We start from the raw sequence: 24,939 nt of genomic DNA, 5'->3' as shown, positions 1-24,939 counted from the left end.
ACAAAAATATTACCATTAGAAACGTCAGCTTGAGACGCAAAACGAAGGGAATTTTGTTTACTTACCGTAAATTCCTTTTCTTCTAGCTCCTATTGGGAGACCCAGACAATTGGGTGTATAGCTTCTGCCTCCGGAGGCCACACAAAGTACTACACTTTAAAAGTGTAACCCCTCCCCTCTGCCTATACACCCTCCCGTGCATCACGGGCTCCTCAGTTTTGGTGCAAAAGCAGGAAGGAGGAAAAACTTATAAATTGGTCTAAGGTAAATTCAATCCGAAGGATGTTCGGAGAACTGAAACATGAACCAAAAGAACAATTCAACATGAACAACATGTGTACACAAAAGAACAACCAGCCCGAAGGGCACAGGGGCGGGTGCTGGGTCTCCCAATAGGAGCTAGAAGAAAAGGAATTTACGGTAAGTAAACAAAATTCCCTTCTTCTTTGTCGCTCCATTGGGAGACCCAGACAATTAGGACGTCCAAAAGCAGTCCCTGGGTGGGTAAAAGAATACCTCGATAAAAAGAGCCGAAACGGCCCCCTCTTACAGGTGGGCAACCGCCGCCTGCAGGACTCGCCTACCTAGACTGGCATCTGCCGAAGCATAGGTATGCACCTGATAGTGTTTCGTGAAAGTGTGCAGACTAGACCAGGTAGCAGCCTGACACACCTGCTGAGCCGTAGCCCGGTGCCGCAATGCCCAGGACGCACCCACGGCTCTGGTAGAATGGGCTTTCAGCCCTGAAGGAAGCGGAAGCCCAGAAGAACGGTAGGCTTCAAGAATCGGTTCCTTGATCCACCGAGCCAAGGTTGACTTGGAAGCCTGGGAACCCTTACGCTGGCCAGCGACAAGGACAAAGAGCGCATCTGAACGACGCAGGGGCGCCGTGCGAGACACGTAGAAACGGAGTGCTCTCACCAGATCCAAAGAGTGCAAATCCTTTTCACATTGGTGAATTGGATTAGGGCAAAATGAAGGTAAGGAGATATCCTGATTGAGATGAAAAGGGGATACCACCTTAGGGAGAAATTCCGGGACAGGACGCAGAACCACCTTATCCTGGTGAAAAACCAGGAAGGGGGCTTTGCATGACAGTGCTGCAAGCTCCGACACTCTTCAGAGTGATGTAACTGCCACTAGAAATGCCACCTTCTGCGAAAGACGTGATAAAGAGACATCCCGCAGCGGTTCGAAAGGTGGTTTCTGAAGAGCCGTTAGCACCCTGTTAAGGTCCCAGGGTTCCAGCGGACGCTTGTAAGGTGGGACTATGTGGCAAACTCCCTGCAGGAACGTGCGGACCTGCGGAAGCCTGGCCAGGCGCTTTTGAAAAAATACGGAGAGCGCCGATACTTGTCCCTTGAGAGAGCCGAGTGACAAACCCTTGTCCATTCCGGATTGGAGGAAGGAAAGAAAAGTGGGTAAGGCAAACGGCCAGGGAGCAAAACCATTATCAGAGCACCAGGATAAGAAGATCCGCCAAGATCTGTAATAGATCTTGGCTGACGTTGGTTTCCTGGCCTGTCTCATAGTGGCAATGACATCCTGAGATAATCCTGAAGACGCTAGGAGCCAGGACTCAATGGCCACACAGTCAGGTTGAGGGCCACGGAATTCAGATGGAAAAACGGCCCTTGTGACAGCAAGTCTGGGCGGTCTGGAAGCGCCCACGGTTGACCCACCGTGAGATGCCAAAGATCCGGGTACCACGATCGCCTCGGCCAATCTGGAGCGACGAGAATGGCGCGACGACAGTCCCAATTTGTCTGCCCTCCAGCCACCGATGGAAGGCCAATAAGGCTAGATACACTGCCCTTATCTCCAGAACATTGATCTGAAGGGAGGACTCTACCGGAGTCCAGGTTCCCTGAGCCCTGTGGTGGAGGAAAACCACTCCCCACCCTGACAGGCTCGCGTCTGTGGTGACCACAGCCCAGGTTGGGGGTAGGAAGGATTTTCCTTGCGATAGAGAATTGGGAAGGAGCCACCACTGAAGAGACGTCTTGGTTGCAAGGGACAGAGACGTTCCTGTCTAGGGAAGTCGACCTCCTGTCCCATTTGCGGAGAATGTCCCATTGGAGTGGCCGCAGATGGAATTGCGCGAACGGCACTGCCTCCATCGCTGCCACCATCTTCCCCAGGAAGTGCATGAGGCGCCTCAAGGGGTATGAGTGACTCCGAAGGAGAGATTGCACCCCTGCTTGTAGAGAAAGCTGTTTGTCCCGCGGTAGCTTGACTACCGCTGACTGAGTATGAAACTCCATCCCGAGGTAAGTCAGTGATTGGGTCGGTGTCAACTGGGATTTGGGGAAGTTGATTATCCACCCGAACTGCTGGAGAGTCGCCAGAGCGACTGTAAGGCTGTCTTGACACGCCACCCGAGAAGGTGCCCTGACTAGGAGATCGTCCAAGTAGGGAATCACCGAGTGGCCCTGAGAGTGAAGGACCGCCACAACGGATGCCATAACTTTGGTGAACACCCGTGGGGCTGTCGCCAGGCCGAATGGCAATGCCACGAACTGAAGGTGTTCGTCCCCGATGGCGAAACGCAAGAAGCGTTGATGTTCGGGTGCGATCGGCACATGGAGATAAGCATCCTTGATGTCGATCGATGCTAGGAAGTCTCCTTGTGACATCGAGGCGATGACCGAGCGGAGAGATTCCATCCGAAACCGTCTGGTGCTCACATGTCTGTTGAGCAGTTTGAGGTCCAGGACGGGGCGGAAAGATCCGTCCTTCTTTGGCACCACGAACAAGTTGGAATAAAAGCCGCGACCTTGTTCCTGAGGGGGACAGGGATCACAACTCCCTCTGTCTTCAGAGTGTCCACTGCCTGAAAAAGTGCGTCGGCCCGAGCGGGGGGCGGAGAGGTTCTGAAGAACCGAGTCTGAGGACGAGAGCTGAACTCTATCCTGTAACCGTGAGACAGAATGTCTCTCACCCATCGGTCTTGAACGTGTGGCCACCAGGCGTCGCAAAAGCGGGAGAGCCTGCCACCGACCGAGGATGCGGTTCGGGGATGCCGAGAGTCATGAGGAGGCCGCCTTGGAGGCAGCGCCTCCGGCGGCCTTTTGGGGGCGTGACTTAGACCGCCACGCATAGGAGTTCCTCTGGCCTTTCTCCGGCCTGCTGGATGAAGAGGATTGGGGCTTGGCGGAGGGACGAAAGGACCGAAACCTCGATTGGACTTTCCGTTGCTGAGGTCTCTTAGGTTTGGACTGGGGTAAGGAAGAATCCTTTCCCTTGGATTCCTTAATAATCTCATCCAATCGTTCGCCAAACAATCGGTCGCCAGAAAACGGCAAACCGGTTAAGAACCTCTTGGAGGCCGAGTCTGCCTTCCATTCGCGCAGCCACATGGCCCTGCGGACTGCCACAGAATTAGCGGATGCCACCGCTGTACGGCTAGCAGAGTCTAGGACTGCGTTCATGGCGTAGGAAGAAAAAGCTGACGCTTGAGAAGTCAGAGACGCAACCTGCGGAGCAGAATTACGTGTGACAGCATTAATCTCAGCCAGACAAGCTGAGATAGTTTGTAGTGCCCACACGGCTGCAAAGGCCGGGGCAAAAGCCGCGCCCGTGGCTTCATAGATGGATTTCACCAGGAGCTCTATCTATTCTGGCACCCTGGGGGGGAACCAGCACCGGGTGACCGGTGTGGCTTACCGACCGCTAAAAAGCGGGGTGTGTGTCCTCCAGATTCCCTGCCTTAGGTCTCCCAGAGCTGCAGAGCTCTTCTCAGATAATCCTCCACCGGCAGAATGCCAAAAAAACATGGCTGCCGGAGCTCTCAGGGGAGGAGTGGAGCCGTGGGCGGTGCTAGAAAAGTGCGGGAATCTGGGGTCCCCACAGTGATCAGTGAGGGGGGAGGACACATCCAGGATGCTCCTGCCCTCACAGCCGACATCAGGCCGGCCGTCCCGCCCTTACCCCTGACAGGCAGGTCCGGGGGCGGGATTTTTGCTACTAGGCCACGATGAAGCCGGGGACTAAATTTAAAACCGCGGCCGACAAGCAGGCGCGGTCGGCGCGGACGTCCCCCGGTCTTCACAAATCAGCAGCTGCTGCAGCGTCCGGGAAGCAGGTGCTCCATGCACAGTCCCCATGGGGACACAGAGTACCTTATAGATGCAGGGCCCGGTCCCTGAGGATAAATAGACTCCTGTCCAGCAGATTCCCACAGGGGCTGCGGAGGGAGCCCGGTCCCAGTGAATGGATGACCGGTCAGGATCCCACTTCTCCCAGAGCCACTAAGGGATGGTGAAGGAAAAAACGGCATGAGGCTCCGGCCTTTGTACCCGCAATGGGTACCTCAACCTTAACAGCACCGCCGACATAGTGGGGTGAGAAGGGAACATGCCGGGGGCCCCGTGGGGGTCCTCTTTTCTTCCAACCGATAGAACTAATCTGAGAATGCATGAGTGGATGTGTGCCTCCTTCCACACAAAGCATAAAACTGAGGAGCCCGTGATGCACGGGAGGGTGTATAGGCAGAGGGGAGGGGTTACACTTTTAAAGTGTAGTACTTTGTGTGGCCTCCGGAGGCAGAAGCTATACACCCAATTGTCTGGGTCTCCCAATGGAGCGACAAAGAAATAAGCCATCACTGAGCCATAGATCCCGAAAAATGAGAATGCTATGGGTTTCGGAAAATGGTGCAAAACGTACATCACTTTTACTGGACAAGCTTGTGAATTTTTTTTAACCCCTTAGATACAAGTAAACCTATACATGTTTGCGGTCTACAAACTCGCACCGACCTCAGGCATCACACCCACACATCAGTTTTACCATATAGTGAACACATTGAATAAAATATCCCAAAAACTATTGTGCAATCACACTTTTTTGCAGTTTTTCCACACTTGGATTTTTTTTGCTGTTTTCCAGTACACTATATGGTAAAACTTACGGTTTCATTTAAAAGTACAACTCGTCCCGCAAAAAACAAGCCCTCATATGGCAAGATTGACGGAAAAAAAGAAAAAATACGAAAGAAACCGCTCTGGGGCTGAAGGGGTTAAAACTTTCCCCAGGAATCTAGCTGCCTCGCTGCCGATGCTCTCATCCTTGTTCACATGATGTCGGACTAAAGTGCATGTGAGTGCTCAGCTCTGGGAGTTCGTTGGGATGAGACTGCTAAGCCCAAAGATTGGTTGCTGCAGTCATATGTAGTTATAGGATGCCCTCTATAAATGAGTAAATAATGAACATTCAACTACATAAACCTGCACCAATCATGACAATTACAGGGGGTAGAGACTTCACCTGCATTTTATTTGCAGCCCAGCTCCCATCTAGGTGCTGTGCAGAGCAATGTGCCCCGTGATGTGATCTGTATTAGTTGCATATAACACCCATACAGGTGCAGAGAAAAATTCAGGAGAAGAGGCGCTCCCAGCGAGGCACCCATCATCAGCAAATGCCTGCATATCCTTCATAGCAAAACATGTTGAGCACAGAATACATGATATGGCTGAGCAGACCTTCATCCAGAAGTTAATATATACAGTGGAACCTCGCTTAACGAGTAACCCACTTAACGAGAATTTCGCTGAACGAGCAAAGCTTTCTGTAAATTTGTAACTCGATTTACGAGAAAGCTTTGCTGTATGAGCAAAATACTCACCGCATACACTTCCGGTTCCGTACATCCACCGCGCTCTAACCCACTCTTGCAGTCCACACAAACACATACATACATACATACATACATACATACATACATACATACATACATACATACAGTCAGTATTATACTCACCTTACCTTCTGTTCCGTTCCACCGCCAGCCTCATGGTTCTTGTAGTTCCCAGGTACATGGCGACGTCCTCGCGGCGAACTACAAGACCCAGGAGGCCTGGGATGGAACGGAAGGTAAGGTGAGCATATAATAGAATATAGTGTACCTTCCGTTTCATCGCCGGCCTCCTGGGTCCTGTAGTTCGCCGCTCCGCTCCACTCCAGGCTGTGCATCGGCGACCATAGCGACAAAGCAGGAACTTCCAGTCATCGCTACTCAAAGGCAGCGCGCTAGCCAATCCGAGGCAAGCGGCTCTGCCTTTGACGTCAGCGCTCTGGCAGCGGAAGTTCCTCCCTTGTCGTTATGGTAACCCGATACACAGCCCGTACCGGAGAACAGCAAGTCCCAGGAGACCGGCGATGGAACGGAAGGTAAGGTGAGCATATGTGCGCGTGCGTGCTTGTGTGTTTGTGCATGTGTGGAATGATACAATAGGGGACCAGGATGGGACATTTAATACGTTGTGGAAGGAATTGTCTGCAATGCAATGATTTCCAATGGGAAATCTTGCTTTGCTGAACGAGTAACTTGGTTAACGAGAACAATCCGTTCTGGGAGTGGGGTTGTTAACCAAGGTTCCACTGTAGTAGTATTTGCTGCACTTACCCAATGGGGTGGCCGAGAGACACCGCACCACCATTGATATTGACTTTTGCAGGGTCAATATCCAACATCTTTATATTGGCCAACACAACAACACTGAACGCTTCATTGATCTCCCACATGGTAATATCTTCTTTCTTTAGTCCGGCAGCACTCAGGACCTGTACACAAGACATCAGGACAATGTAGTCACCATAGAGAACCACAAAGTGTAGCCATAAATCAAGAAAGAAGGGCTTTTCAGGAATAAAAGAAAAACTTTCTGACCAATGTTAGTCAATGAGTGAGAGCAGTTGGTCAGTTTTTCTCGCATCCAGATTCTGGATGCAAGAAAAGTCGCAACATGCTGCAATTTGATCCAGAATATGTCCGAGACTCACTAATGCAAGTCAATGGGTACGAGGAAAAAACGGATGTCACACAGACCATCCTAGTGACCAGCAGTGGTCCGTGATCAGTCTGAGCCGGCGTTGGGTTGAACAGGAGAGTAGTTACCAACCTGCCTATTTGTTCTTAGGCAGATAGTAAAAAAAATATAGAGAGTGGTTATCTGGAACTATTTAAAGTGTATGAAATATTAAACCAATGTAATAAAAACTGATCTTATGGCTGTTACTGTGTGTGGATTATTTTCTGGAATATATTTTTATTGTTACGATGTAGTTTTTATATGTAACAAGTTTCAAGTCTGCAAATAGACCGTATTTTTCGCATTAAAGACGCAACTTTTGTTCCCCCAAATTTTGGGGGAAAGTAGGGGTGCGTCTTATAATCCGAATATACGGATTATATACTGTAGGGCCCAGAGGAGGTGGGGGCAGCTCTGGAGCGGTGCTGGGGGCTGAGGCAGGCAGGTGGAGGCTTGCAGGAGATCTCCTGCTCTGCTTCCGCTCATGCAATATGCCGCTGTCCATCACCGTGGTGCTGAAACCGCACCGCGGGGTTGGGCTGGGGGAGCGGCGCATATTATATGTGCCTACGCCCCCCTTTGATGGCACATGACCCACCTTGTGTTAGATATGGCCCCTATGCTGCTGCCCATCCAAAAGAAGGGAATTTTGTTACTTACCGTAAATTCCTTTTCTTCTAGCTCCAATTGGGAGACCCAGACGATTGGGTGTATAGCTACTGCCTCCGGAGGCCACACAAAGCATTACACTAAAAAGTGTAAGGCCCCTCCCCTTCTGGCTATACACCCCCCGTGGGATCACGGGCTGCTCAGTTTTAGTGCTAAAGCAAGAAGGAGGAAAGCCAATAACTGGTTTAAACAAATTCAATCCGAAGTAACATCGGAGAACTGAAACCGTTCAACATGAACAACATGTGTACCCGAAAAAACCAAAAATCCCGAAGGAAACAGGGCGGGTGCTGGGTCTCCCAATTGGAGCTAGAAGAAAAGGAATTTACGGTAAGTAAACAAAATTCCCTTCTTCTTCGGCGCTCCATTGGGAGACCCAGACGATTGGGACGTCCAAAAGCAGTCCCTGGGTGGGTAAATTAATACCTCAAGTTAGAGCTGCAAAACAGCCCTCCCCTACGAGGAGGCAACCGCCGCCTGCAGGACTCTTCTACCTAGGCTGGCGTCCGCCGAAGCGTAGGTATGCACCTGATAATGTTTGGTGAAAGTGTGCAGACTCGACCAGGTAGCTGCCTGGCACACCTGTTGAGCCGTAGCCTGGTGTCGTAATGCCCAGGACGCACCCACGGCTCTGGTAGAATGGGCCTTCAGCCCTGATGGAACCGGAAGCCCAGCAGAACGGTAGGCTTCAAGAATTGGTTCCTTGATCCATCGAGCCAGGGTGGATTTGGAAGCCTGCGATCCTTTGAGCTTACCAGCGACAAGGACAAAGAGTGCATCCGAGCGGCGCAGGGGCGCCGTGCGGGAAATGTAGATTCTGAGTGCTCTCACGAGATCCAACAAATGCAAATCCTTTTCATACCGATGAACTGGATGAGGACAAAAGGAAGGTAAGGAGATATCCTGATTGAGATGAAAAGAGGATACCACTTTAGGGAGAAACTCCTGAATCGGGCGCAGCACTACCTTGTCCTGGTGAAAAACCAGGAAGGGAGCTTTGGATGACAGCGCTGCCAGCTCGGATACCCTCCGAAGAGACGTGACCGCTACCAGAAAGGCCACTTTCTGTGAGAGTCGAGAAAGTGAAACATCCCTCAGAGGCTCGAAGGGCGGCTTCTGGAGAGCAACTAGTACCCTGTTCAGATCCCATGGATCTAACGGCCGTTTGTACGGAGGGACGATGTGACAAACCCCCTGCAGGAACGTGCGTACCTGAGGAAGTCGTGCTAGACGCTTTTGAAAAAATACCGATAGCGCTGAGACTTGCCCTTTAAGGGAGCCGAGCGATAAGCCTTTTTCCAAACCAGATTGCAGGAAGGAAAGAAAAGTAGGCAATGCAAATGGCCAGGGGGACACTCCCTGTGCCGAGCACCAGGATAAGAAAATCTTCCACGTTCTGTGGTAGATCTTAGCAGACGTGGGCTTCCTAGCCTGTCTCATGGTGGCCACGACCCCTTGAGATAATCCTGAAGATGCTAGTATCCAGGACTCAATGGCCACACAGTCAGGTTCAGGGCCGTAGAATTCAGATGGAAAAACGGCCCTTGTGACAGTAAGTCTGGCCGGTCTGGTAGCGCCCACGGTTGGCCGACCGTGAGATGCCACAGATCCGGATACCACGACCTCCTCGGCCAGTCTGGGGCGACGAGCAGGACGCGGCGGCAATCGGACCTGATCTTGCGTAGCACTCTGGGCAAGAGTGCCAGAGGGGGAAACACATAGGGCAGCTGGAACTGCGACCAATCTTGAACTAAGGCGTCTGCCGCCAGAGCTCTGTGATCGCGAGACCGTGCCATGAAAGTTGGGACCTTGTTGTTGTGCCGGGACGCCTGTTAGGGATGTGATTATCATTATTATGAGTATATAGGAGTTACATGGAGATATCCATAAAGAACAAGATTTAAGATGTTGTTTGAACTGTACCCCACATATCTCTTGGCATAAGACTCAGACAGACAGTCTGGGCTATTCTTGTGACCAGTGAATCACGCTGACATTGCTTAATATAAATGAGGAACCAAGCACATTACAGTAAACTGTATATCACAGAATAAGCTGTTCTACTTTATCCAATAGGAGACGTGTTACGTATTCTTGGCACCTAGCCAATAAGGTTATATATATATTTGTAACACTTCCGGAAATAAATCAGTCTTACTTTCTATTCATATCCGAGTACGTCTCTCTGGTGTGTGTGAAAGTGTGGTCATGCATGCTACCACAAGTGACTCATAATTTGGACTGCAGACAGTTTAAGAGGGATGCATGACTAGATTGCATCAACCTAAATTACGGCCTTATCATTTGGCGCCCAACGAACCTTAGGACGGAGCTCTGGATGGCGGACGGCCGTGCTGACACCTTCAGTCGGAAGGCAACTACACGAGAGGTGGAGAATTGCGCAACTCCAGCTGCAGGTGAGATCATTTGTATAATCTCACCTTGCAAACCTCTTGCGTGTACTTGCATTTCGAAGGGGGGGTTGGGCTGTCCCAGTCTAGACACCTAATGACCGCCATCTCGCATGAGATAAGCCGTCCTAAGAGATCTCACACCAAGGTGGTCAGGTTCACCTTAAGCTGTCTGTAATTTATGTAATGTGGTTTTTGTCTGCTCTAGGAGAAAAGCAGAAGTTCTATGTTTTATTTTTCTCTGACTTAAAGGCAAGGGAAAATGAGGAAGTTGTTATATACGCTGCATATATGAATATATATGGTTATATCTGCAGGTGAGATCAGCCACCTGGATGGTGTATATAGTGTCCTTATTGTTATGTCATTGTGTTGACCTGTGTCTACCTGTTGAGATGTCTGTCTATTTGCAGCAGGTGGAGTACTTGCTGGTTACGAGAACCGTGAAGTTCTGTGTGCTTTGTTCGTATATACTGGTTTATGCAAAAAGAGGAAGTGTCACGTAATGTAGAGAGCTGTCTTTGAGTGAAGAAAAAAAAACTCTGAAGATGTACTTTGAAGTATGCTGTCTGAGTATATAGAGTATACACGGGTGTGGGTAACGTGTCCGGTTGATAGTCAGTAATTGATAAAGACTGAAGGCTAGGTACAGAGTTACGGTAAGAGACCCTGACTGTATCCTAGTGCGTCTTCCACAGAGAGGAGACGATAGGGGGATTGGTTTTGGCCGGTACAGCGTCATGGTGAGACCCTGACTGTATTTGATGTTCTCCGCGATCCTAGGTAGGAGGAACATTGGCAAAATCCCTTGACTTTGGTTTTAAACAGTATTATTGATGTTCTGGACGGACCGTTCAAATAAGGTGTATATAGTGTGAACAGAGGTTGCTGGTACATGAAGTAAGAGATAGTGAGGGTGAATTTAGTATCTATCACCCACGTGACACCTCTTCCTTGTAGGACAACCTGGTTTGTGGACTGAGATAGAAATTCTGTGTATTCTGTGTATTCTGTGGATGTGTAAAATCGCTGGTCCAGAAGAGGAAGTGGATTACGGCATAGCAGACATCCAGATTGACGTGTTAGTTTTGGGTCGTATACCCTTGAAGCATGGGGTCTAATCAGTCCACACCTGTCAAGTTAACGGCAGAAGAATTAGTAAGCGAACGAGAAGGAATGGAAAGATGTTTTGTTAAACAAGCGAGGGATCTTGAAAGATATAGATCTCCTTATGGATGCTGAAGCATGGTATAGAACGTCAAAGGACGTTAAAAGATTGGCCTGGAAAGAGGAATGGGATAGAGATGGTAGATATTTGTATATTGCACCAGCTCAGAAAATGGCTCCTCAGGAAGTGGCCAAGCCCATTAGAAAGCAATGCCCACCACCCTATATGTCATCCTCAGAGGGTTGGACTTGTGTAGTTTGTCCCCCTGCCCACCAAACGCCCTCCCTAGCCTGCCCAGACGTCATTTCAGGTTGGGCCGCACCTAGTCCCCTCTTGGTGCCGAAACCCCCTTCCCACCTAGTTCCCTTTTCCAGCCATCTTAAGTCCCAAGGCCACTATAATGTACGCAGTTTTTGGTGTGAAACACCGTAGGAGAGTTGAAAAGAAAGAAAAAAAAAAAGAAAAAAAAAAAAAACAGGGAAGTGACACACGTATGTTGAAATGGAGAATTCTAGATGTGAATTGATGAGTAATTCTGAATCTAGCAACTACACTATGTGTATTTTACCTGTCTGTGAAAATAAGAAATATAAGCTGATATATAGGGTGGACTTGTGTCCACGTAAGCCCACCCCATTATTTCCTGTTCTGAATGTAGATTTCTTTCTGTCACTCAGCCCTGGGTGGGGTATGGTATGGGGATAGTTATTGCAGGGGCTGACAGGAGATAGGGATACGCTGGAGGCTCGGCCCTGACCACCATCAGGTCTACCGTCGAGATGAGGGCGAGTACAGGGTCCCTAGTTACAGGGTCAGCCCAGGGGTCCCTATATAATCCATATTCCCGGTGACAGATTGAATACCTCCTGAATGTACGTGGACGTTTTAACTCAGACACTACATAGTTCATCTTTAGATGCCATTTTTAGTCCAGCCGACACCCAGTTCCCCATTTTTTTTGTTTTAGCAGCCAAAGTCACTGCTCTGTTTATTGCCGACATAGCAGGGACTGCAGGGGGGGGGGGAGACAGGGACCTGGAACACACACACTCCATTTTTCCACTAATGAACCTTAGCAGAGGTTATTGCTGATAGTCCTGTGGACCTTTTCCCTTCACTTTTGCATATTTGTTTTTTCTGTATGTTATACAATTTAGTAGACCATATAGACTGCTCACTATTAGTCCTGGTGGACAGTGAATATTTTTCTGCATATGGCAGTTGTTACTTAGCCTAGTTTTGAGATATTTTCACTTGTATGTTATCCTGCCTGGTGTCTTGCACAAGAGTTCCCTGATAGCGAGGGTGGAGGTTCATGTGGTCCCAAGGGGACATTGATCATCAGGAGTTGACATATATTAGAGTTTTTCGTTGGCAGCACCCAGTAATCCTTTGTGTCTTAGTTTACAGGGTCTGACAGGAGAGAGGGATACGCTGGAGGCTCGACCCTGACCACCATCAGGTCTACCGTCGGGATGAGGGAGAGTGCAGGGCCCCCAGTTACAGGGTCAGCACAGGAGAGGTAGAGTAGATATGCTCCACTGCTTTTTCCTAGTTGTGTATATGTAGTCAGGGGGTGCTGCTTGGTAGTTTCCAAACCCTCTTGTGCTCTTTTCTCTTTCCCCGGGGTTTTAGGGGATCTTAGTTTTTTAGAATTTCAGTGTTCTCCTGACCCCAAAGTTACATCCATTGCTCTTTCTTACAAACCTGGGTATAGTCCTTTGTATCAGGTCTCCGAGAGCCCACATGTAAACTACAGCTGGTAAAGACCAAGACACCCTCCTTCAACTGGCAAGACGTATGGAGATGAATCTAGCAGCTTACAAGATCACCCCACATACAGATGTGCAGTAGTCACAGTCACCTGAGTTACAGTCTCAGTCACCAGAAGAGTATCATCACATCATCTCCAGCCCAGAAGTCATTCTACATGTTTGCCATGGAAGAAGATAGCAGTCCTTTGAACACTACTCAGCCAGATTGAACACCTACCTAAAGCACCAGTTGAAGATCAGTGCCCGTATGACATCACTGCTCCCTGACAAAGTCACCATCTCTCGGTGTGGGGTCCTTAATCCTGCTGAACTTCTCCCTCTTCCAAGGGGGGAGTGTCCCACCTCTGACACCTTGGTGGAAGAGGTAGTCGACTCTGGCATAGCTGAAACTCTGGATTCGATACCGTGACGGATACACCTTTGGACCCTGACTTAACATCTTTGCGGATGGATCAAGATGTGCATCAAGAAGACGGTTCCACATGGGTATGGTGCTGGTAGCAGAAGACGCTGTGCTGATAGAGCAGTCGCTACCCGCATGCCTGTCTGTGAAGAAGCAGATGTATGTGCTCTCGCTGAAGCCTGCAAGATGGCAGCCAGCATCTACTCTGTGGAGGACAAGAGACTTGATCACTGCCAATGGAACTGTACGCCGCCATGAGGCCATAGAAGAACGGATGGAAGCTTTGCTATTGCCAGACAGAGTCGCGGTGAGCAGGGTTGAGGCCTACATTGGAGGAGTCAAGGGAAGCAGTAAGAAGTGCCCTCACTGACAGAACATCCAAAGAAGCCCCAAGACCACTTACGAGAGGAACAGTCAGTCAATCTGTGCTTTTCGAATGACCCAGATGTGAAGAAGAAAGGAAGGATGGAAAGTCTTGAGAAAACGTTGTCCTGACCCTACAAGAGCAAGTCCCAGAAGAAGAAGAGGACTGAGATAGGGTGCAGCTGTGGGCTCCCGGAGACCATAGGAAGTGGCTAGTGACCTGCTTTCACTGCCAGCCAAAGAGATATGGCAGGCCTTAGACACAGAACTGACTCTACACACCCCATACCAGCCACAAAATAGAGGGAAGGTTGGGAGGTTGGGGCAGTGTAGAAAGCAAGGGCATGATAGTCTTCGCTTGCATTGTTCAGTGTCAGACACACCACAGCAGGGACCACTAGGTTGAGACCCTATGAAATCCTGTTTAGAAGTACCCCCAGATACTTCAACTAAGCTTGTTGTTTGTTTAAACATTTGCCTAATACACGTTTTTGAGTTTTCTCCTCCAGATCCAGCCAGATCTAGATTTCTTCTCTTTTCTCTTTCTCTCATTCCTCTTTTTCTCTCTCTTCTTTTCCTCTCTCTTTTCTCAATCTTTTTCTCTCTCTTCCTCTCTTCTCAATCTTTCTCTCTCTCTTTCTCTCTCTCTTCTCTCACTCTTTTTCTTTCGGACGACGATCCATGCATTCCACTACAAAGAGATGTCGGACCTGCCTGAGACCAGGAGATGGCTGTCTTCCCTCTTCTACCCGATACTTTGTGCCAGGATGATGATATCTAAGCATGTGGACTGGAAGACGACTCTACATCCCACCTTTGATGTCCCACCATTACCGCCTGAGGACTGAGGAGCATGAGACTCTGAGTGAATCCAACCCTGATAAATATTAGCCAATTAAAGGACTACTGCCACGTTCCCCCTTCCTGAATAACGTGGGCCAGCGGAACATAGCCATGAGGACAGTCTAGAGAACACGGTCAGGATCTGGCTTCCTATGCATAGTCTGTTGGGTGGGGAGATTCATCCACAAGGGATGGGGTATCTCGTATGTGAGTGAGGTAACCATCAGCATTAGGACAGATCAATAGACCTGGAAACGTAAGGAAAGACTTTTTGGCTATCTCCAAAGGGGGGACTGTTAGGGATGTGATTATCATTATTATGAGTATATAGGAGTTACATGGAGATATCCATAAAGAACAAGATTTAAGATGTTGTTTGAACTGTACCCCACATATCTCTTGGCATAAGACTCAGACAGACAGTCTGGGCTATTCTTGTGACCAGTGAATCACGCTGACATTGCTTAATATAAATGAGGAACCAAGCACATTACAGTAAACTGTATATCACAGAATAAGCTGTTCTACTTTATCCAATAGGAGACGTGTTACGTATTCTTGGCACCTAGCCAATAAGGTTATATATATTTGTAACACTTCCGGAAATAAATCAGTCTTACTTTCTATTCATATCCGAGTACGTCTCTCTGGTGTGTGAAAGTGTGGTCATGCATGCTACCACAAGTGACTCATAATTTGGACTGCAGACAGTTTAAGAGGGATGCATGACTAGATTGCATCAACCTAAATTACGGCCTTATCACGCCATTAGGTCGACGTCCGGCCTTCCCCAGCGGCGACAGATTTCCTGAAACACGTCCGGGTGAAGGGACCATTCCCCTGCGTCCATACCCTGGCGACTGAGGAAGTCCGCTTCCCAGTTTTCTACGCCGGGGATGTGAACTGCGGATATGGTGGAGGCCGTGGCTTCCACCCACATCAGAATCCGCCGGACTTCCTGGAAGGCTTGCCGACTGCGTGTCCCGCCTTGGTGGTTGATGTATGCCACCGCTGTGGAGTTGTCCGACTGAATTCGGATCTGCTTTCCTTCCAGCCACTGCTGGAAGGCTTGTAGGGCAAGATACACTGCCCTGATTTCCAGAACATTGATCTGAAGGGTGGACTCCTGCTGAGTCCACGTACCCTGAGCCCTGTGGTGGAGAAAAACTGCTCCCCACCCTGACAGACTCGCGTCTGTCGTGACCACCGCCCAGGATGGGGGTAGGAAGGACCTTCCTTGTGATAATGAGGTGGGAAGAAGCCACCATTGAAGAGAGTCCTTGGCCGTCTGGGAAAGGGAGACTTTCCTGTCTAAGGACGTCGACTTCCCGTCCCATTGGCGGAGAATGTCCCATTGAAGTGGGCGCAGATGAAACTGCGCAAACGGGACTGCCTCCATTGCTGCCACCATCTTCCCCAGGAAGTGCATGAGGCGTCTTAAGGGGTGCGACTGGCCTTGAAGGAGAGAGTGCACCCCTGTCTGTAGTGAACGCTGCTTGTCCATCGGAAGCTTCACTATCGCTGAGAGAGTATGAAACTCCATGCCAAGATATGTTAGTGATTGGGTCGGTGACAGATTTGACTTTGAAAAGTTGATGATCCACCCGAAAGTCTGGAGAGTCTCCAGCGCAACGTTCAGGCTGTGTTGGCATGCCTCTTGAGAGGGTGCCTTGACAAGTAGATCGTCCAAGTAAGGGATCACCGAGTGTCCCTGAGAGTGCAAGACTGCTACCACTGCTGCCATGACCTTGGTGAAAACCCGTGGGGCTGTCGCCAGACCACATGGCAGGGCTACGAACTGAAGGTGTTCGTCTCCTATAACGAAGCGTAGAAAACGCTGGTGCTCTGGAGCAATCGGCACGTGGAGATAAGCATCCTTGATGTCTATTGATGCTAGGAAATCTCCTTGAGACATTGAGGCAATGACGGAGCGGAGAGATTCCATCCGGAACCGCCTGGTTTTCACGTGCTTGTTGAGCAGTTTTAGGTCCAGAACAGGACGGAAAGAGCCGTCCTTTTTTGGCACCACAAACAGATTGGAGTAAAAACCTTGACCTCGTTCCTGAAGAGGAACAGGGATCACCACTCCTTCTGCCCTTAGAGAGCACACCGCCTGCAGAAGAGCATCGGCTCGGTCGGGATGTGGGGAAGTTCTGAAGAACCGAGGCGGAGGACGAGAACTGAACTCTATCCGGTACCCGTGAGACAAAATGTCTGTTACCCACCGGTCTTTGACCTGTGGCAGCCAAATGCCGCAAAAGCGGGAGAGCCTGCCACCGACCGAGGATGCGGAGAGAGGAGGCCGAAAGTCATGAGGCAGCCGGCTTGGAAGCGGTTCCTCCGGCTGCTTTCTTTGGGCGTGAGTGAGTCCGCCAGGAATCTGAGCTCCTCTGCTCCTTCTGAGTCCTTTTGGACGAGGAAAATTGGGCCCTGCCCGAACCTCGAAAGGACCGAAACCTCGACTGTCCCCTCCACTGTTGAGGTTTGCTTGATCTGGGCTGGGGTAAGGAAGAGTCCTTACCCTTGGACTGTTTAATGATTTCAGCCAATTGCTCACCAAACAGTCTGTCTTGAGATAATGGCAAACTGGTTAAGCATTTTTTGGAAGCAGAATCTGCTTTCCATTCCTTTAACCATAAGGCTCTGCGTAAAACCACAGAGTTGGCGGACGCCATTGACGTACGGCTGGTAGAGTCCAAGACCGCATTGATAGCGTAAGTCGCAAACGCAGACATTTGCGAGGTCAAGGACGCCACTTGCGGCACTGATGGACGTATGACAGAGTCCACCTGCGCCAGACCAGCTGAAATAGCTTGGAGTGCCCACACGGCTGCGAATGCTGGAGCAAACGACGCGCCGATAGCTTCATAGACAGATTTCAACCAAAGGTCCATCTGTCTGTCATTGGCATCTTTAAGTGAAGCCCCATCTTCCACTGCAACTATGGATCTAGCCGCAAGCCTGGAGATTGGGGGGTCCACCTTTGGACACTGGGTCCAGCGTTTGACCACGTCAGGGGGAAAGGGATAACGTGTATCCTTAAGACGTTTGGAGAAACGCTTATCTGGATAAGCATGGTGTTTCTGGACTGCTTCTCTGAAGTCAGCGTGGTCCAGAAAAGTACTCAATTTACGTTTGGGATACCTGAAATGGAATTTCTCCTGCTGTGCTGCTGCCTCCTCCGCTGGAGGAGAAATATCCAGCAGTCTATTGATGGCCGCTATAAGATCATTCACCATGGCGTCACCATCAGGGGTATCCAGGTTGAGAGCAGTCTCAGGATTAGACTCCTGATCACCTAGCTCTGTCTCATCATACAGAGAATCCTCTCGCTGAGACCCTGACCAGCGTGATGACGCCGAGGGTCTCTCCCAGCGAGCTCGCTTAGGCTGCCTGGGACTGTCGTCCGAGTCAGAGCCTTCAGCCTGTGATGCCTGGGACCCCCTTGGAGCACGGATTAGTTCCAACTGAGGGGGACCGGGGAACATTGAATCAGCAGTGCCCATGGTCTGAGTGACCGGCCTGGACTGCAAAGTTTCTAGAATTTTTGTCATAGTCACAGACATCTTATCAGCAAAAACTGCAAACTCTGTCCCCGTCACCGGGGCAGGTTTCACAGGCGTCTCTGCCTGGGCCACTACTAGCATAGACTCCGGCTGACGAAGTGGCACAGGGACCGAACATTGCACACAATGGGGGTCAGTGGAACCTGCCGGTAGATCAGCCCCACATGCGGTACAGGCAGCATATAAAGCCTGTGCCTTGGCACCCTTGCTTTTTGCGGATGACATGCTGTTGTCTCCTCAGAGCAATATAGGAGTATAAGCCAAGAAGCGACCGTACAGTGCAATATATATAGGTACAGACAAAAGTACACAAAACAACACTGTGGCACTAGTGGGGTCAGCACCTAGGTGCTGCTTACCGCCCGCTTAACAGCGGGTGTGTGGTCGCCAGAATCCCCTGTCTGGGTCTCCCAGGGCTATGTCCGTTCTCCAGCTCAGACTGCGTGCAGGAATGGCTGCCGGCGTCCTGTGAAGAGGGGCGGGCCGTGGGCGTGCTGCAGACAAAGAGCGGGAAACTGGCGTCCCACTGTGCCCAGTGAGAGGGCTGGAGTATGTAAATAAGACTCCAGCCCTCAGCGCTGACTATTGTACAGCGTCTCTCCCCTTCCCTGACTGACAGGGCTGGGGGCGGGAACGAAACGTAACTAGGCCGCAGAAGCCGGGGACTAGATTTATAAACGCTGCCGTCGTAAAAGCACGGTCGGCGCGAAGTCCCCGGCGCACCACAAGTCTCAGCCGCGCCGCAGTCTCCGGGGGCGGCCGGCGCGGTAGTTCCCCACACATAAACTCACTCAGCTAAGCTGCAGTGAGTATAACCCAAGTGCGCAGCGCTACTGTCCCCGGCGCACTAGAACACCCAGCAACGCTGGAGTGTGTCTGTGCCTGTCTGTACGGGGACACAGAGTACCTGAATGTTGCAGGGCCTTGTCCCTGACGGTACCCAGCTCCGTATCCAGCAGGATCTCCGGGTCTGTGGATGGAGCCCGGCCTCAGAGCCTGGAGGCCGGTAAGATCCCACTTCACCAGAGCCCTCAGGGGGATGGGGAAGGAAAACAGCATGTGGGCTCCAGCCTCCGTACCCGCAATGGGTACCTCAACCTTAACAAACACCGCCAACAAGAGTGGGGTGAGAAGGGAGCATGCTGGGGGCCCTTTAGCATGGGCCCTCTTTTCTTCCATCCGATATAGTCAGCAGCTACTGCTGACTAAACAGTGGAGCTATGCGTGGATGTCTGACCTCCTTCGCACAAAGCTTGAAAACTGAGCAGCCCGTGATCCCACGGGGGGTGTATAGCCAGAAGGGGAGGGGCCTTACACTTTTTAGTGTAATGCTTTGTGTGGCCTCCGGAGGCAGTAGCTATACACCCAATCGTCTGGGTCTCCCAATGGAGCGCCGAAGAAATAAAAAAAAAAGCTTTACTTACCTCCTCCAGCGTTGATCTCCTGGTGTCTCCCCGGTCTCCCTGCTGCCGCTGTGATCAGGCACGCAGAGATGATGACACTCTGCTGTGCCGATCACATGACCGGCACCGAAAAGTAGGAAGTGGAGGAGCTCCGCAGCACGGAGACATGGGAGGACAGCGCTGGAGAAGGTAAATAAAGAGGTTTTTATTTTACTATGGGCAGCAGCATGGGGGCCATATGAAACATGGGGACATGTGCCATCCATAGGGGGCTATGGGCAGCACAACGGGACGCGTGTATAAACCTGTGCCAGCTGTAGGGGACGTGTGCCATAAATAGGGGGCTGTATCCAAATTAAGAGGGTTAATTTTAGGATGGGGGGCTATGCGGGACATATTCCCTATAGGATTTGTTAGACAAACACTGGCATTATACATTTAACATTAAAAAAAACTTTTTTTTCTCTTTTCCTTCACCAAATTTGGGGGTGCGTCTTATAAAGCGAAAAATACGGTAATTATAACGGTCACCCTAGAAAGAAATTTTTACCTTTGGAATCGCATAGGCAGGTGCGATAGGGAAGTCAATTGGATCCACAGCAGAGTCAGCAAAAGCTGAACAAAGGAGAAAAACAAATTAAAGCAACAGATAATGAGAGAGTGCAGATCCTCTAAATAAGTTTAAAAAAAATAAATAAATAAATTTCTGTAACGCATGAAAGAAGAGTAGGACAATCCAGGATCTACCAGTATAGATTACACGCTCCTCTGGCCATATGATAATTCAGAGCATTTCTAGTCCCCATTATATTGGCTTAATAGGAGAATTCTCACTTTCTAAAAGGGGTAAAAAAGGGAATTTTGTTTACTTACCGTAAATTCCTTTTCTTCTAGCTCCTATTGGGAGACCCAGACAATTGGGTGTATAGCTTCTGCCTTTGGAGGCCACACAAAGTATTACACTTTAAAAAGTGTAACCCCTCCCCTCTGCCTATACACCCTCCCGTGGATCACGGGCTCCTCAGTTTTGGTGCAAAAGCAGGAAGGAGAAAACTTATAAATTGGTCTAGGGTAAATTCAATCCGAAGGATGTTCGGAGAACTGAAACATGAACCAAAAGAACAATTCAACATGAACAACATGTGTACACAAAAGAACAACCAGCCCGAAGGGCACAGGGGCGGGTGCTGGGTCTCCCAATAGGAGCAAGAAGAAAAGGAATTTACGGTAAGTAAACAAAATTCCCTTTTTCTTTGTCGCTCCATTGGGAGACCCAGACAATTGGGACGTCCAAGAGCAGTCCCTGGGTGGGTAAAAGAATACCTCAATCGAAAGAGCCGAAAAACGGCCCCCTCTTACAGGTGGGCAACCGCCGCCTGAAGGACTCGCCTACCTAGACTGGCGTCTGCCGAAGCATAGGTATGCACTTGATAGTGCTTCGTGAAAGTGTGCAGACTAGACCACGTAGCTGCCTGACACACCTGCTGAGCCGTAGCCCGGTGCCACAATGCCCAGGACGCACCTACGGCTCTGGTAGAATGGCTTTCAGCCCTGAAGGGAGCGGAAGCCCAGAAGAACGGTAGGCCTAGAGAATCAGTTCCTTGATCCACCTAGCCAAGGTTGACTTGGAGGCCTGAGAGCCCTTACGCTGGACAGCGACAAGGACAAAGAGTGCATCTGAACGGCGCAGGGGCGCCGTGCGAGACACGTAGAACCGGAGTGCTCTCACTAGATCCAAAGAGTGCAAATCCTTTTCACACTGGTGAATTGGATTAGGGCAAAAGGAAGGCAAGGAGATGAAGGGAATTTTGTTTACTTACCGTAAATTTCTTTTCTTCTAGCTCCAATTGGGAGACCCAGACAATTGGGTGTATAGCTACTGCCTCCGGAGGCCACACAAAGTATTACACTTAAAAGTGTAAAGCCCCTCCCCTTCTGCCTATACACCCCCCGTGGGATCACGGGCTCCTCAGTTTTAGTGCAAAAGCAAGAAGGAGGAAAGCCAATAACTGGTTTACAAACAAATTCAATCCGAAGAAACATCGGAGAACTGAAACCATTCAACATGAACAACATGTGTACCCGAAAAAAACAAAAATCCCTAAGAAAACAGGGCGGGTGCTGGGTCTCCCAATTGGAGCTAGAAGAAAAGGAATTTACGGTAAGTAAACAAAATTCCCTTCTTCTTTGTCGCTCCTAATTGGGAGACCCAGACAATTGGGACGTCCAAAAGCAGTCCCTGGGTGGGTAAAATAACACCTCGTGATAGGACCGTAAAATAGTCCTTTCCTACAGGTGGGCAACCGCCGCCTGAAGGACTTGTCTACCTAGGCTGGCGTCCGCCGAAGCGTAGGTATGCACCTGATAATGCTTGGTAAAAGTGTGCAGACTCGACCAGGTAGCCGCCTGGCACACCTGCTGAGCCGTAGCCTGGTGCCGTAATGCCCAGGACGCACCCACGGCTCTGGTAGAATGGGCCTTCAGCCCTGAGGGAACCGGAAGCCCAGCAGAACGGTAGGCTTCAAGAATTGGATCCTTGATCCACCGAGCCAGGGTGGATTTGGAAGCTTGCGACCCTTTACGCTGACCAGCGACAAGGACAAAGAGTGCATCCGAGCGGCGCAGGGGCGCCGTGCGGGAAATGTAGATTCTGAGTGCTCTCACCAGATCCAACAAATGCAAATCCTTTTCACAATGATGAACTGGATGAGGACACAAAGAAGGTAAGGAGATATCCTGATTGAGATGAAAGGGGGATACCACCTTAGGGAGAAACTCCGGAATCGGGCGCAGAACCACCTTGTCCTGGTGAAACACCAGGAAGGGAGATTTGCATGACAGCGCTGCTAGCTCGGACACTCTCCGAAGAGACGTGACCGCTACTAGAAAAGCCACTTTCTGTGAAAGGCGAGAAAGGGAAACATCCCTCATTGGCTCGAAAGGCGGCTTCTGGAGAGCAATTAGAACCCTGTTCAGATCCCAGGGCTCTAACGGCCGCTTGTAAGGAGGGACGATATGACAAACCCCTTGCAGGAACGTGCGTACCTGAGGAAGTCGTGCTAGGCGCTTCTGAAAAAATACAGATAGCGCTGAGACTTGTCCTTTAAGGGAGCCGAGCGACAAACCTTTTTCCAAACCGGATTGCAGGAAGAAAAGAAAAGTAGGCAATGCAAATGGCCAGGGAGAAACTCCCTGAGCAGAGCACCAAGATAAGAATATCTTCCACGTCCTGTGGTAGATCTTGGCGGAGGTTGGTTTTCTAGCCTGTCTCATGGTGGCAATGACCCCTTGAGATAATCCTGAAGACGCTAGGATCCAGGATTCAATGGCCACACAGTCAGGTTCAGGGTCGCAGAATTCCGATGGAAAAACGGCCCTTGAGACAGTAAGTCTGGTCGGTCTGGTAGTGCCCACGGTTGGCCTACCGTGAGGTGCCACAGATCCGGGTACCACGACCTCCTCGGCCAGTCTGGAGCGACGAGGATGGCGCGGCGGCAGTCGGACCTGATCTTGCGCAGCACTCTGGGCAACAGTGCCAGAGGTGGGAATACATAAGGTAGCCGGAACTGCGACCAATCTTGAACTAAGGCGTCCGCCGCCAGAGCTCGGTGATCGTGAGACCGCGCCATGAAAGCCGGGACCTTGTTGTTGTGCCGGGACGCCATTAGGTCGACGTCCGGCATCCCCCAGCGGCGACAGATCTCCTGAAACACGTCCGAGTGAAGAGACCATTCCCCTGCGTCCATACCCTGGCGACTGAGAAAGTCTGCTTCCCAGTTGTCCACGCCTGGGATGTGAACTGCGGATATGGTGGATGCCGTGTCTTCCACCCACGTCAGAATCCGCCGGACTTCCTGGAAGGCTTGCCGACTGCGTGTTCCTCCTTGGTGGTTGATGTATGCCACCGCTGTGGAGTTGTCCGACTGAATTCGGATCTGCTTGCCTTCCAGCCACTGTTGGAAGGCTTGTAGGGCAAGATACACTGCTCTGATTTCCAGAACATTGATCTGAAGGGTGGACTCTTGCTGAGTCCACGTACCTTGAGCCCTGTGGTGGAGAAAAACTGCTCCCCACCCTGATAGACTCGCGTCTGTCGTGACCACCGCCCAGGATGGGGGTAGGAAGGACTTTCCTTTTGACAATGAGGTGGGAAGAAGCCACCACCGAAGAGATTCCTTGGCCGCCTGAGAAAGGGAGACATTCCTGTCGAGGGACGTCGACTTCCCGTCCCATTGGCGGAGAATGTCCCATTGTAGTGGACGCAGATGAAACTGCGCGAAAGGGACTGCCTCCATTGCTGCTACCATCTTCCCTAGGAAGTGCATGAGGCGTCTCAAGGGGTGTGACTGGCCTTGAAGGAGAGATTGCACCCCTGTCTGTAGTGAACGCTGTTTGTCCAGCGGAAGTTTCACTATCGCTGAGAGAGTATGAAACTCCATGCCAAGATATGTTAGCGATTGGGTCGGGGTCAGATTTGACTTTGAAAAGTTGATGATCCACCCGAAACTCTGGAGAGTCTCCAGCGCCACGTTCAGGCTGAGTTGGCATGCCTTTTGAGAGGGCGCCTTGACAAGCAGATCGTCTAAGTAAGGGATCACAGAGTGTCCCTGAGAGTGCAGGACTGCTACTACTGCTGCCATGACCTTGGTGAAGACCCGTGGGGCTGTCGCCAGACCGAAAGGCAGAGCTACGAACTGAAGGTGTTCGTCTCCTATAACGAAGCGTAGAAAACGCTGATGCTCTGGAGCAATCGGTACGTGGAGATAAGCATCCTTGATGTCTATTGATGCTAGGAAATCTCCTTGAGACATTGCGGCGATGACGGAGCAGAGGGATTCCATCCGGAACCGCCTGGTTTTCACGTGCTTGTTGAGAAGTTTTAGGTCCAGAACGGGACGGAAAGACCCGTCCTTTTTTGGTACCACAAATAAATTGGAGTAAAAACCGTGACCTTGTTGCTGAAGAGGAACAGGGATCACTACTCCTTCTGCCTTTAGAGTGCACACCGCCTGCAGAAGAGCATCGGCTCGGTCGGGAGGCGGAGACGTTCTGAAGAATCGAGTTGGAGGACGAGAACTGAACTCTATCCTGTACCCGTGGGACAGAATGTCTCTCACCCAACGGTCTTGGACCTGTGGCAGCCAAATGTCGCCAAAGCGGGAGAGCCTGCCACCGACCGAGGATGCGGAGAGAGGAGACCGAGAGTCATGAGGAAGCCGCCTTGGTGGCGGGTCTTCCGGCTGTCTTTTTTGGGCGTGACTGAGCCCGCCAAGAATCTGAGCTCCTCTGATCCTTTTGAGTCCTTTTGGACGAGGAGAATTGGGACCTGCCGGAGCCCCGAAAGGACCGAAACCCCGACTGTCCCCTCCTCTGTTGGGGTTTGTTTTGTCTGGGCTGAGGTAAGGATGAATCCTTACCCTTGGACTGTTTAATGATTTCATCCAAACGCTCACCAAACAGTCGGTCACCAGAAAATGGCAAACTGGTTAAGCACTTTTTGGAAGCAGAATCTGCCTTCCATTC

General features: G+C 50.5%; 1 protein-coding gene across 1 annotated transcript in view; it reads right to left on the bottom strand.

Moving 5' to 3' along the window:
- The window catches only part of ACAT1 (acetyl-CoA acetyltransferase 1), a 73,699-nt gene that overhangs the window by 10,349 nt on the left and 38,411 nt on the right, over positions 1–24,939 (bottom strand). The window contains exons 10-11 of the mRNA XM_075337435.1: positions 19,967–20,031; positions 6,410–6,567 (exon numbers count right to left, since the gene is read on the bottom strand). Of these exons, the coding sequence (XP_075193550.1) occupies positions 6,410–6,567; positions 19,967–20,031 (223 nt within the window). The remainder of the gene's footprint in view (positions 1–6,409; positions 6,568–19,966; positions 20,032–24,939) is intronic.

The sequence above is a fragment of the Anomaloglossus baeobatrachus genome, chromosome 2, assembly GCF_048569485.1.
Source record: "Anomaloglossus baeobatrachus isolate aAnoBae1 chromosome 2, aAnoBae1.hap1, whole genome shotgun sequence".
Taxonomy (NCBI): Eukaryota; Metazoa; Chordata; class Amphibia; order Anura; family Aromobatidae; genus Anomaloglossus; species Anomaloglossus baeobatrachus.
Note: the sequence above shows the minus strand (reverse complement) of the source record. Positions and strands in the feature narration are given on the sequence as shown.